This window comes from Psammomys obesus, unplaced genomic scaffold (genome assembly GCF_907164565.1).
Source record: "Psammomys obesus unplaced genomic scaffold, mPsaObe1.curated_primary_1811, whole genome shotgun sequence".
NCBI classification, from domain to species: Eukaryota; Metazoa; Chordata; class Mammalia; order Rodentia; family Muridae; genus Psammomys; species Psammomys obesus.
Window position 1 is genome coordinate 13,774,015 of NW_026596039.1, and position 14,396 is coordinate 13,788,410.

The 14,396-nt window shown below is 38.4% G+C and overlaps 1 protein-coding gene across 1 annotated transcript in view; it reads left to right on the forward strand.

The window, feature by feature from the left end:
• The first annotated feature begins 1,286 nt into the window (after positions 1-1,286).
• Positions 1,287-14,396, forward strand: part of Rdx (radixin) — a 46,403-nt gene continuing 33,293 nt past the window's right edge. Inside the window, exons 1-8 of the mRNA XM_055621786.1 lie at positions 1,287-1,358; positions 4,327-4,410; positions 8,660-8,755; positions 9,276-9,550; positions 10,920-11,003; positions 11,742-11,888; positions 12,424-12,520; positions 13,461-13,624. Of these exons, the coding sequence (XP_055477761.1) occupies positions 1,347-1,358; positions 4,327-4,410; positions 8,660-8,755; positions 9,276-9,550; positions 10,920-11,003; positions 11,742-11,888; positions 12,424-12,520; positions 13,461-13,624 (959 nt within the window). The 5' untranslated portion in view covers positions 1,287-1,346. The remainder of the gene's footprint in view (positions 1,359-4,326; positions 4,411-8,659; positions 8,756-9,275; positions 9,551-10,919; positions 11,004-11,741; positions 11,889-12,423; positions 12,521-13,460; positions 13,625-14,396) is intronic.

The following is a 14,396-nucleotide window of genomic DNA, read 5'->3' on the forward strand; positions in this document are numbered from 1 at the left end:
CTTTCTTTCTTTCTTTCTTTCTTTCTTTCTTTCTTTCTTTCTTTCTTTTCTTTCCTTTCTTTCTTTCTTTCTTTCTTTTTTGTACGTTATATAGCCCAGGCTGACCTGAAACACACTATATAGTCCACTTTGGCCTAGAACACTCTGTCCTCCTGCTTTGAATCCCAATGCTGGGATAACTATGCAAAAATCAAGGCCTGTTTATGATACCTGAACTAAGGGGAGGACACTTCAGATGGAAAGAGTTAAGAGCAAATTTGGCCCATCAGACTGTAAATGTAGGGGGTGATAGCGACTAGGCTAGAAAAAGTTAAGAACTCTGGGGATTTTATGCTTCTACCTGAATGTCATTGTCCAATGACTCAGATAAAAACACCAAACACAACCTACAGAGCTCCAAAGGAAGTTTCTGTATAGAGACATTTTTTTGTCATGTGCTTGAATATAAAATATAGGGAAATTGCCTTATTTGAATATGTGTTAATTTAGTTGGGTCTACAAATATCTTGGCAGTGATAGTATCTACATAAACTTAACTTTAATGTCTCTGATACAACATTAGTCACAGATTTGATGCTGCAATTTCTTTTCTTAGACAGCTCAGATGATAAAGGCAACCCTTTATTATCTCAGAAAGGCAAACTCATTTTTGTTGATGTTTCTTAGAAAGAATGTTTATCCCAGGACTACAGGATGGTCCTTCTGTACTAAGATGTGTTGCCTTAGAGAAAGAATAGCTTAGGACCATTGTAGGTTTCTGTGGAGACCTCTGGCTAGCTGGGGACTAGTAAGTACCATGTTGCTATGCAGAGCTGAGGCTGCCTTCCACAGCTTAGATGAATAATCTATGTATTTTTCTCAGATTTTAGAATTTCAAAATGAAAAATAATTTTCAAGAAAAATAATTTTGAACAGAATTTTTAAAAAACTATCTTACATCAGAGAGAAAAGTTGGAAAGTATTCTTGAGTTTACTTAGCCCTGGAGGCTGCCCTTCATTTGTACTGTCCCCTTCCACACAAGGCTGGGTGCATGGATGAATTTCTATGGGAGAGGCAGTCCTTAGGTCCATAACAATCATGTTTTCTTGCTGTTTGAAATGTACAGCGCTTTCAGTGCTGTAAACCAGGCTTTTTAGGGGATATGATATGCTAGCCGAACGTGAACGGAAGAGGATGCCGTACTTCTAACCTGTTTTTAAAGTACTCCACTTTTTATTTTATTTGTGCAAGGTAGAGCTAAACCTAATGTGAAAGATAATATAGTATGTTTTCTTTTCTTTAACAGGCTATAATTGTTTATAGAACTGAACAGTTTCTAAAGAAGGTAACAAACAAGAAAAAGAAAATGCCGAAACCAGTAAGTGTATTTTTTTTTGATACTGCTTAGAAATATGTGGGTTGTGAAGAATAAATATGGGTGACAGTACAATTAAGCTTAAAATTAATGAAATTTGGGACCAAGCTGTCTGCTTCTATCTAGTCTTTTATACTTAATCTGTGTGACTTCTGTTTTTAATCCTTTTTGCCCTTGATTTCCTTCATATAAAACAGGGATATAATTTTATTGACTCAAGGATGGAGACAAGAATTATAGAAAAATCTAATATACATTTAGTGCTCAATAAATGTAACTTATTGTTGGGAAGAAAATAGTGAGAGGTATGCAGGGCCCGTACGCCTGTAAACTTTCTCATATTTTTAGCTTTGATACTGTGATAGTGGTATTGATGATAGCCTAGATTTGTATACCTGTGATCATTTTCTTTCTCTTTGAAGTCTGTTGCCTGCCTTTGGGACCCTTTCCTCCTGGGTTGCCTTTTCTAGCCTTAAAAGAAGAGAAGGTGCCTAGTCTTAACTGCAACATGATATGCCATGGCTGGTTGATGTCAGTTGAGGCCAGCCCTTTTCTGAAGAGAAGTGGAGGAGGAATGTGGACAGTGAAGAGGGGAAGTTGATGGGGAGAGACTGGGAGGGGAGGAAGGAGGGGAAACTGGTCAGGGTGTAAAATAAATAAAATTAAAATAATAAAAGGGAAAATAGTGAAATAGTTTTCACAAACTGAAAAGAAAAAAAATATTCTTGGGACTAGAAAGCTGGCTCATTGGTTAAGAACATACATACTGCTATTGCTGAGGACCTGAGTTTAGTTCCTGACATCCCTATTGGCCATCTCACAACCTCCTATAACTCCAGCTCCAGGGGATCTGAAGCTTCTGGGACCCACTTGACACTTGCACCCACAAAAGGGCATATATCAGCACACAGAAACACACATATGCATCTTTATCTTTTAAATACCTTTTATTCTTTGATACTTTGTACTTTGATCATATTCATCCCATCCCAATTCACTTCCCTATTTCTTCCCAGAACCACCATACCTTCTTTTTCCTTTTTAGCTTTATGTCCTCTTGTTTCTAATTTTTTTAGTAATTCAAGTCCAGTTTGTGATGGGACCATTCATTATGTCATGGCCAACCCGCCATGGGTCACACCCTTAAAGAAAACAGACCCTTCTCCCCAGAGCCATCAACTGTCAGCAGCTCCTCAGAGGTGGGAGGCTCTTGAGCGCCACCCCACTCCATGCTAGGATGCTGACTGACGTGATCTCAAGCACTTGCTTGATCTCAAGAGCTGCTGTGGGTCTTAACTGTAACCAGTCAGAGAAATTCTTTGCTTAAAAATTTTTTAAAAAGCGAAGTTTTGTCATCATACCTTTATTTCTTTCTGTTGTACTTGGGTCTCCTTTCTCTCCCCGTCTGCCCTCTCTTGTGTCTCCTTCCCCATACAGTAAGTCCTCCTTATCCTTCCTAATAGTGTTCCCCTGTCCTACCCCCCACCTTGAAGGTTTCTTTCTCCTCTTTCATGATCTGCTTTCTAGTTTGATCTTTCCTCCCCTCTTCTCTCTGTCTCTCTCATACAAACTAAAATCCAGGTTTTCTGTTTTGTATGTTAGAGAAAACATGACGTAGTATTTGTATTTCTGAGTCTTGACTTACTTAGCTTAACGTGATGATTTCCAGTTGCGCCCATTTTCCTACAGATGTCTTGATTTCACTTTCCTTTATGGCTGCATAAAATGCCATTGTGTATAGGTACCACAATTTTGGGGTCGGGGGTGTATCCATTTGTTAAAGGACATCTCGGCTCATTCCATTTCCTGCCTATTGGACTGCAGCAGACATGGGTGTGCGAGTGTCTCTGCTGTCTCAGTTTGGAATCCTTTAGTTGTGGGCCCAGGCGTGACATAACTGGACCATATGTTCTACTTTTAGTTTTTTGAAGAACATCCGTACTGACTTCCACTGTGACTTCACCAGCAATGAAAGGGTTCCTCTTTTCCCAGCCTTACCAGCATTTGTTGTCATTTCTTTTTATTTGTTTGTTTTTGTTTTTTAAGACAAGGTTTCTTTGTGAAGCCTTGGCTATCCTGAACTCACTTTGTAGACCAGGCTAACCCCCAACTCACATAGATCGCCTGCCTCTGCCTCACCCGAGTGCTGGGATTACAGGTGTGTGCCACTGTGTCTGGCATCATTTATTTTCTTAAAGATAGCTATCTTTACTGGAATCTAAAAGCAAGTTGTTCAATTTATCATTTAATTATTACGCCAAGTAAAAAGGTTCCTGATGATATCTTCACATACACATTTTATAATGAACTGGGGGGTAGTGGATGACATTCAAAGAATCAGGAGTTGAATTCAGCTTCAATATCTGCTCTGCTATTTAATACCCAGGAGTCTTATGGGAGTTGGTTCTCTTCTATGGGTACCAGGATTGAACTTAGGTCATCAAGGCTTGGCAGTAGGTGTCTGCCTTTGCTCAGTAAGCCATCTTGATGACTCTCCAGCAGTTCTTTTGAGATTGGTATTTAGAATTTCTTTCCCTCTTTTTAAGATATCCTATAATAAGAATCAAACTGCATCACTTTTAATAAAATGTTAGGGATGGCCTGTGGCTCCATTGTAGAGTGCTTGGTTTCATTTCCCAGTACTGTCCCCCTACCTCCTGTTTTTAACTATACATGTATATACCTGTAATCTAAGCAGTGGAGAGACTGATGGGCAGGAGCATTGCAAGTAGGCCAAACCTGAGCTGTATAGCAAGACTCAAAAAAACAAACAAACAAACAAACAAACAAAAACAAGGGCAAGGGGATGTAGCTTAGTTGTAGAAATCTGTATAGCATGTACAAAGCCCTGGATGTGATCCCTAGCATCCTGTTCCACAGAAATAGTGTAATCAAAGAATTGATTTTCTCATGTTTACTATTTCATAAATGTGTTCTTTCCTAATCACTATCTTTTTTGGTTTTATTATAGATTAATGTAAGAGTAACTACAATGGATGCTGAGCTAGAATTTGCCATTCAGCCCAATACAACTGGCAAACAACTTTTTGATCAGGTATCATTTAATCTCACAAAGCATGCGACATTTGTGAGAGACTGAGACTGTGTGACTCTATGTATATGGTATATGTATATGTGTGGTCTTCATGGGGTGCACATGCTAAGGTGATATCAAACCATTCTTTGCCTTATTTTGTTGAGCTAGTATCTGTCATTGAACCTGGAGTAAGACTGGGCCAGCAAACCACAGTAGTCCTGTTTGTGCCCCTCCCAGTACTAGCGTTACAGGTGTGAATGGCCAGGACCAGCTTGTTCACATGGGGCTTACAACCTGTGCTCAGACTCTTACACTTTAGCAGCAAGCACTGTTAACCCATGTGCCATCTCTCTGATTCCAAATGATGCAGCTTTGGTACCATCCCATGAATGCCATCGTATGCATCTTATGTTTCCTATGCCTTCCTCGATAATCCAGCAATGTAGCACTTGGGACTTTGGGAGTACACATTCAGGCTTGAATAACTCTAGGAATAGTTAGTTATATTATCATTTCTACTTTTTTGGAGATAAGTCTTTAGTGAATTTTCAAAAACACATAAAAGCATAAAAAGGGCTTAATAGGCAAAGCTACCTTCTGCCAAGCCAGATAACCTGAGTTTGGTTCTTACAGCCTACATTGCGTGAACATTGTCCTTTGACCTCAGCATGCATGTTATTTGTGCTCAAGAGAAACTTCTGCCATAAAGGCATGACAGATTAACAGATGGCTGTCATGATATAGTGTGACTTTGTACACCTGTAGTGAGACACTGCTGCCTCAGCTCTCCCCAGCTCCCAGCAACCATCCTCCTACTTCCAAGATCAGCTCCTTTAAGATTCACTTATGACTGAGGTTATGTTTATTGATCATTCTGTCTGTGTGTTCATATTTGGAATGCTGGTCCAGCTTATTGAAATTGCTTCCTGTCATTCTTTTCAGCAATTCTTAAATTGTATTTTTTTTAACAGTTTTTCTTGAGCCTGAATACCAGAATCTAGAAGCCGGCTGTACTTTGGCTGTAGTGAATATATAGGGTGGCCAGTGGTTAGGTTCAGGTAAGGCCAGGAACGGCCCTCTCACACCATCACAGTAAAAATAAATAAATAAAGAGAGAAAAAAGCCTCATTTTTTAAAACCAGAATTTATTGGTTCAAACAAGATTCTTTAAAAAAAATTGTCAGTATAGGCCGTTGAGAGTTAAGTGTCAAATTTGTAGACCATCCTTGAGTCTTTACACAGAAGCGTATATTACCTGCGTGATCCTGCCACGGGGTTCCCTGCCATGCTTATATTAACACATATCCCCACTGTGAAAAAGCACATCATTAGCGTTCCTTTGCTACCTCCCTTCCCTACGATTTTCGCCCTGAAGTTGGTATTTAAAGGTAGGACTGTCTTACTTTTGATTGTGATGTTAGATTGAGGGCAACTGCTATGTTAGGCATGATGTCCTTTTGCGTAACCCCGTTGACTAACCATTTCGCTAGCTTCTCCATGCAGGACCACATAGAGTGTTCATGTGCTTCATATGCAAGAAGAACTATTAGGGTACAAAAAAAATTGAAGTGTTTCTATTTTTTATTTTATTTCTTGCAAAGTCTTTACAAATCAACACTGTTTGGTTTCCTGGCATGTTTGTGAATCCTTTGTGAATAGACTTCCACTGCAGTTAATGCTTCTGACATGTTTTTACTTACCAAAGTAGATGAGACATTCTGATAAAATGTCTAGATAAAAGAGGAACCACTGGGGAGCTTGGCCTAGTCTAGGATTTCCTAGTGAGCTCTCTGGACGATTGTGTCTGTTGTGACAGTTAACCTCCCCGTGTCCTCTATCGTACTGCCTTCTGAATGTACGTTCATGCCTTTAGATTTAGCCAGCATTGTGAATATCAGAGCAGGGAGGCAGAAGCCAAGGCCAGTTACTTGGTTTCACATCTCTCTGCTGCGTTTTCTTATTCTAACTTTCTGAGTTTGAATGCTTTCTGTGCTTCTGTTGAGTCAGTTACTTATCTTGTTGCTGTGAGAAAATTCCTTACAAAAGCAACTTAAGGAAGGAGAGGTTTCTTGTTGCTCACAGTTGGAGAATTCAGTCAATCAGAGAGAGGATATGGCAGGAACTGGAGGGAGTAGGTCGCATTGCATTCACAGTTAGGAGGCAAGGAGAGATGAATGCCTAGGTTCAGCCCTTTCTGTTGCTGAGTCCAGGTCTGTGACCTGTGGAATGGTACTATCCTCGTGCTCACATTCAAGGTGAGTCTTTCTGCTTCAGTTAACCTAATCCAGATAATCTCTCATAGTCACGGCCAAGGGTTTGCTTCGGAGGTGATTTATAGACCCTGTTAAGTTTACCATATTACCATCATGTTGTCTTTGCCAAAGTTAACATTTTTTGTTGTTTGGTACTGATTTTTTTCTTTTCTTTTTTGCATCATTAGTATGAGGCTCTGTATTACGTGTCCCCCTAGATAGACATTTCTGCTTTTTTAAAAGAATGACAATCTTTAGTATAAGCTACTTTTTCTTATTTATTTATATTATTGAAGTTAAAATTTTCAGTTAAGGGAAGGTAAACTGAAGAGTTTGGTTTTCTGTCCTGAAAATAGAAGCCTCCTATCCTTTAAAAAATTAGCCAGACTGGAGAGATGATCTCTTGTTGCTCTAGCAGAGGACTCAAGTTCAATTTCCAGCATCCACTTAGCAGCTCACAACTCTCTGTAAGTCCAGGGGACCAGATGTTCTCTTCTGACCTCTGTGGCACAAAGCAAAACATGTGATATTCAGACACATGCAGGCAAAACATTTACACATAAAATAAAAGTAACCCGAAAACCTTTTTGTTTAAATTAGCCAAGAATATTTACTATTTAAGGGAGGTTAAATCTTTTGTAAAGGTTTAAAATCTCATGTCTCCTCATTTTTCTAATTTTATTTTAAATACAGGTGGCTTTTTTTGAATAATGTGGGAGTGTCCCAGTATGCATTCTAGTTCTGCCACTCCAGTCCTTAGAATGTAGTGTCCATATGCAACACAGCTCTCGCCTCAGAAGGGAATAGGTTTAATTTTGATCCCTGTAGGAATGACTATGGTCCAGGGATGCATATTGAAATTATGAATACATCCCACTGTGCAAGTGGTTCCATGGACTGCTGTAGTCACGTAACCAGAAAGAAGCATAGAGCGCTCACCACATATACTGGTGGGAACAGCAGCCAGATAGGTTACTGCAAAGAGGGAAAAACTTTGTCGCATAGTTCAGATGTTATCTGATAACATTCTTAGCTTAGGGTTAGTGGCAGTTTGTAATCTGCTAAACTAATACAGTCTGAAGGTGTTCTGTGTGCTTGTTTTTTAACCAGGTAGTTGAGAGGTTGTTAGGTCAGATACTGACATGCATGATGAATGGCAGTTACAAGGACTATTGGTAACAGGACAGTCTGACTGCATCAGCAGCATTTCAAATCTCTCTCCACTCTTTAAGTCTTGTAGAATTTTAACATAGTGTGGCTCTTTCCTGGGGACTTTACATTCATTTATCATTCTATCAGAAGACATGGGTTTCAAGGTGAATAAAATAGTGGTGTCACTCTGTCCTTAAGTGCTAAGACACTTAATAGGTTAAGATGCATAAAGAGACACACCATATAGAGGAGAGTATATATTCTGAAATTTATATAAAATTTTTGGGACCTTCAGAGAACGAATGATTAATTTCATTTTTATGATAGAAGTGATTTATTCACAGAAAGAGTGTTAGTTGAAGTGGGCCTTAAAGAATAAATTACTCAATGAGTGATATAGGTGCAGAATTGTAAGCAAAAGGAAAAGCCTCACTGAGCAATGATGTAGGCTGGTGAAACTTGGAGCATAGTCCAAGAATTGTTTCTGCTCAGTGAAAGTAGAACATTGAAGGTACCAGACTCTGTCACCAAAGTGATGTGCTTTGCCCTAGGTTTTGGTGGGGCACTTGGAGGGAATCAAATAGAAATATAGGCTCACCGTATCTTTGCTGCTGCCTTTATTTAGACTGTTCTTTTGTTTGTTGAGGCTCCGATGTGAGCTAAGGAAATGAAGACAGACAACAGTCAAGGAGTGTAATTTAACAGGACTGCGAATAAAAAGCTTGAACTGATGTTTTCAGAAGTGTTCTTTGAACGTGTTAAAGGAAAGCCCCTTTCTTGTGGCACAGGAACATGTGTAGTCTATAGTGTCAAGTGTCATCTGATCATGGTATGAAATTGAATTGAATTTATTTGTTTTATAGGTTGTAAAAACAGTTGGTTTACGTGAGGTCTGGTTTTTTGGGCTGCAGTATGTAGACAGCAAAGGATATTCTACATGGCTTAAGCTGAATAAGAAGGTAAGATGTATATAGTAACATTAAGTTAATCTGGTGTGTTTATTAAATCTGTGCTGAAAAAGTGCAGAGTCTGACGAACTCCAGGCCTCCTTTTGCAGTTGTCTCTCTTCATCATTATTCATGCTGTTTAATTCACTGAAGCACCATCATCTTTCACCACACAGTGTGAGCTGAGCATGTGAGAAATAGAACTTTGAAGCAGGTATTACATGTGTTAAAACTGAGCGTGCATCTGTAAAGGGCTGCAGGATGAGCTCCGGCATGTAAAGAAGTCAGACTGGCTGTTGATTGGGCTGCTAGAGCTGCTGGTGGCCTCAGGACTGGGCACATGAGCTTCTTTAGCACCTGTATACAGACTTATCATCTTATATAGCATTGCTACATACTTTCTTCCAGACAGATTTGATATAAATGTATTCATTTACAGTGTAAATGATGTAAATGTATTCATTTTTCAGTGTAAATGATGTAAATATATTCATTAAAGTTTTGTTGATTATACTTGAAATTACTATTCTAGGTGACACAGCAAGATGTTAAAAAAGAAAATCCTTTACAGTTCAAGTTTAGAGCTAAATTCTTTCCTGAAGATGTTTCTGAGGAATTGATTCAAGAAATAACACAGAGACTTTTCTTCTTGCAAGTTAAAGAAGCCATCTTAAATGATGAGATATATTGCCCACCAGAAACTGCAGTTCTTTTGGCTTCCTACGCTGTTCAAGCCAAGTATGGAGATTATAATAAAGAGATTCACAAACCAGGCTACCTGGCTAATGACAGACTCCTACCACAGCGGTAAGCAAAGAATGCCTTTATTTAATATTCTCTAAAAGTTGTGTTCCAGAAGTATATGCTAAATTTATTAAAAAGATTTTTTTAGGTTGTCAGACTATTTTTTTTAAAGATCATGACTTAGTCACAACACAGATTTATTTGTTGTGAAACTGTTTTACTGTGTTCGTGTTTATAGGATTTTCAGCAGAAGGTTATGATTTGCTCTTGACAGGATATGAATTATTGCTGCTCTATACACATTGGAATACATACAGATAGATGTGTAATAAACACTGTGATAATAGTAAGTGGCAAGAGCTATCTCTTCCATAGAATGAAGTTTTCTGCATTTTGCAAAGACTTTAAACTAGGTGTAGAAGGTTTAGTCTGCAGTGTTACTTTGTGACACTATGCACTGCATAGGAAACAAATGACTGAAGAATGAGGTTTGGGAACTGAACCTAATCTGCTCTTTGCTAGTGACATGACCTTAGATTTGTGATCTCTTAAGGATCCATCATAAACAAAAGTGGGTAATTATTCTAGGACCTAGAGCAATCTGATGAGTACATTCTTCATAGCACATTATTCAGCGTACAGCTTTTTCTGCTGTGTTGTTAAGAGTAGAAAAATAAGAATACTGTTACCTTGTTTGCAGCTGAAACATAAAGGTTGCCAGACCAGAGGTGCATGGGTGGGCAGGCGATGCAGGGTATGCCCTCTTTCTTTGATGGCACAGGACTATGTAGAGCACAAATGGTCCGTGAACACGTGTTAGCCCACATTGTCTTCAAGTTCAGAACTGGCCTGCGTCAGTTTAAGTAATTGGGTGGTAGGTGTTTGTTACCATGCTCAGCTTAATTTATGCTTTCTTTCTTTTTAAACCAGAATTATCTACATAAAATGACAATGTTAAATTTAGTCACAAACATAGCAGATATACAGAATAAATGATAATCAGAACCCAAGAAGTTTATTTTTCTCTTTTCTTTAGTTGTCTGTTAGTAATAAGAAAGCCATCTTTTCAATCCAGGGTATGATTTGTTTGAAACCTTTGAGTGCTTGTAAATTACATAATACCAATTTGAAAGCATGAATTACTTGAAGTAATTTAAGCTAGCTAAGACTGTTTTAGCTCTCCGTAGAATATGTTGTGTGACTTCAGCAGTTAGCCAGGACACTGATTCTGACACAGCCCACCACCCTGCTATTCCATGGTGCATATACTCAGTTGTGTTTTTCTGTGCAGTTTTAGCATGTGTACTGATGTGTATCACAGCTCTCATAGTCACGTTGTGAAAGGGCTCTTGAGACTTTGAAAGGACACTGCCTTTTGAAATACAAAGGCATTGACTACATTATTATTTATTATGATTGTTGTTATTTTTAGTGTTTTGGAACAACACAAACTGACAAAAGAACAGTGGGAGGAGAGAATACAAAACTGGCATGAAGAACACAGAGGAATGCTAAGGTATCTGGGTGACTATTCTCTATAAATTTCTCTCTAAGTTAAAGCATTTTTATCTCATTTAAAAATCTTGGGCTGGTGAAGAAGGCTCAGCACGCCGCTAAAGACGTTTCACCTGATGACCTGAAGTGAATCCCCAGAGCCCACATGAAGAGAGAGACCCAACTTGTGAGGGCTGTTTTTCTTTCTTCCTCATCAAAAGTATTATCTACATAAAATGACAATGTTATTAAATTTAGTCAGAAAAATAACAGATATGGAGAATAAAGGGATAATCAGGACCCAAGAATTGTATTTTTCGTGTTAGTAATGAAGCCAATTTTTCAGTGTAGGGTATGATTCCTTTAAAACATTTGAGTGATTATAAATTATAATACCCATTTTAAAACATGAATACTTGAAGTAATTAAGCTAGCCAAGACTGTTTAGTCTTCCCTAGTAACATCTCTTATGACTCAATTATTCAGCCAGGATACTGACACTGCCTACATATATGCTATGGTTCACACATGGTATCACTCACACTCCTACACACACACACACACACACACACACACATACACTTTCTCTAAATGAATGGATGAATGTTTAAGTTTTGTGATGATACTAGGCTATACTTCCCATCCTTTGATGTAGATGAATAAATATCAAGTCCGGACTCGGCCCTCGGTATTCTTTTAGTTTCATTTAATGTTTAGATGTGTCTCCTTTAATGTATTACATTCAGCTGTATTTTAATAGGGAAGATTCGATGATGGAGTACTTGAAGATTGCGCAAGATCTAGAAATGTATGGTGTCAACTATTTTGAAATCAAGAATAAGAAGGGTACTGAACTGTGGCTGGGTGTTGATGCTTTGGGTCTGAATATTTATGAGCATGATGACAAGTAAGTAAATAGGCATTTAGTGAGCTAGTCGTTTTCTATGGTCCAAATGGCTTTCAAATTATGCTGTGCTTTTAAAAGTTGTTGTTATGATTGACCTTATTGCTTTCTTTTGTGCAGTAAAAGATTAGTTAATCCCACTTTGAGTTTTGGGTATGATTTCTATTTTTCGGAGTACTTTGTAGTTTTAGTGTTTACTTGTGAGTCTGTTTATTAAATGAGAAGTTACATCTGCATTTGCAGTGTGCCACTTCTGTCCTTGTGCGTGAAATCAAGTAAAGTCCAATACTCTCCTTACCAGATTGATTTTTTCCTAGGTAATTTTAGGGAAGTGATACATCTATGAAAACCTTGAATGGTTGTTATTTTATGTGATTTAAATTTCCTTTCAAAGATCGCACCAGCAGTATCATGTGAGTAGGGTTATATACTGAGTATCTGGAGCTCTTAAGACGTTCGTTTAACCTGTCCCAGAAAGCTGTGTATTTTCCCACTATTTCCTGCTTTTAATTTACAGCAGTATTTTTTTTTTTTTAAGGTTAACACCTAAAATTGGTTTTCCCTGGAGTGAGATTCGAAATATTTCATTTAATGACAAAAAATTTGTTATAAAACCAATTGATAAAAAGGCACCTGTAAGTATATTTTGTTTACTTTGTCTGGAGTCTTAAAGAAGGGTACTGGTCACATTGTTTCTGAGAGATACTCTTTTTTTTTTTTTTTTTTTTTTTTAAACAACTTATTCATTATATATCGCAATTGAAGGCCTCTCCCTCAACTCCCTCCAGTCCCACCCTCCCTCCGTCCTTCCCCAGGCCACTCTAAGGGGGAGTCCTCCCCTGCCATCTGCCCACAGCTTTTCAAGTCTCATAGGACTGCCTGGATCCTCTGCCTCTGTGGCCTGGTTAGATTTTCCTCAGGATTAAGTGTTATTGAAAATACAAGTTTTCATTTTTTAAATAAGATGTAAGAATTTTAACTGATTTAATTATAAGTTGGTAAATGATATTAGAAGAATATTAGCAATCATTCCTAAGAAATAATTTAAACAACATTTATTGGTTGCAAACCATAGTAGAGGTAACTCTTTCTAAATTAACTCTGTAGTCTTGCACTCTGAACTTTGTTTTTCATATTTGGGGCTTCTTGTTGAGATAGATTTTTTAAAACTAGTGTCATATACACTTTAGTAATTACCTTTCTTACCTAAAAGGTACGTATTTGAAGACCATTTCTAGGTTAAAACACAGCCATGGAGAAAGGTCAGTTGTAAAAGACCAGTAATGTCAAAATACACCTTTCTCTGGGTTTAAGATAGTTGTTGGTAGTTTCTTTGGAAAATAGAAAAAGAATTAATGACTCTTTGGAGAATAGAAAAAGAATTAATGACATCTTTAGAAAATGGGTAAGGGATGAAGGGATGCGGAACCAGTTAGGTTGGAGTTATGTGTGATTTCATAGTCCCTAAACTTTATGTGCAGTGACACCAGAGTTCTACTTCCTATTGAAATTGAGTAGTTCTGAAAGTCACTATCATTCAGAAAGGTTTTAACATTAAGGATATTTTATATTCAGGATTTTGTTTTCTATGCACCTCGTTTGAGAATCAATAAGCGGATTTTGGCTTTATGTATGGGAAACCATGAACTGTATATGCGAAGGAGAAAGCCTGATACTATTGAAGTACAACAGATGAAGGCTCAGGCCCGGGAGGAAAAACATCAGAAGCAGCTGGAAAGGTACGTGTCTATATTGTTTGTTTTTAATTGCTGGAGAAACTGCTCAGTTTCATTAGTGTACTTTAATGTTAGACTTTGAGTACGGTTCTGGTAATGGGCCTGAAAGGGATTTTTAAAATTATCTAAGTGGATGTTAATACTGAGATTTCATATTTTAGTATATTTACATCCTCAGCATAGAACTAGGTTGAAATGAGTATTTAGAAACCCAAACTCTAAATGAAAATACCTACATATATAAGGAGTAATTACACAAAGCTTCCTGAACAAAGTGTGATTTCTGTTAGGGTGTGGGAAAGACACACTTAGCAGGGGAAGCTGACATGAACAAATGTGTATGGATGAGAATAGGCAGGGCTTGCCTAGGGACCAATAAGTGGACCAGGCTAGTCATTTTGAGCAGTGTGCAGAGGAGAAGAGTGTCTTCCAGTTTTCTGTGAGGGATAAAAAGGCTTGGCAGCCCTAGGTGCCAACATGTGATGTGAGGAGCTGTTGGAGGCTGGTCTGTGGAGATGAAGTATGAGATGCGCATCTTAAGATACGGCAGGGTCAACGCAGAGTGTTTTCACGCAATCAGGTCAGCGGTTTCCTCTACACTCGCCTCTTCTTCAGTAACAAGATGATGTTTGCTCCCTACGCAAATGGCTGGGTTCTTTCTCTCTCTCTCTCTCTCTCTCTCTCTCTCTCTTTCTTTCTTTCTTTCCTTCCTCCCTCCCTCCCTCCCTTCCTTCCTCCTTTCCTCCCTCCCTCCCTCCCTCCCTCCCTCCCTCCC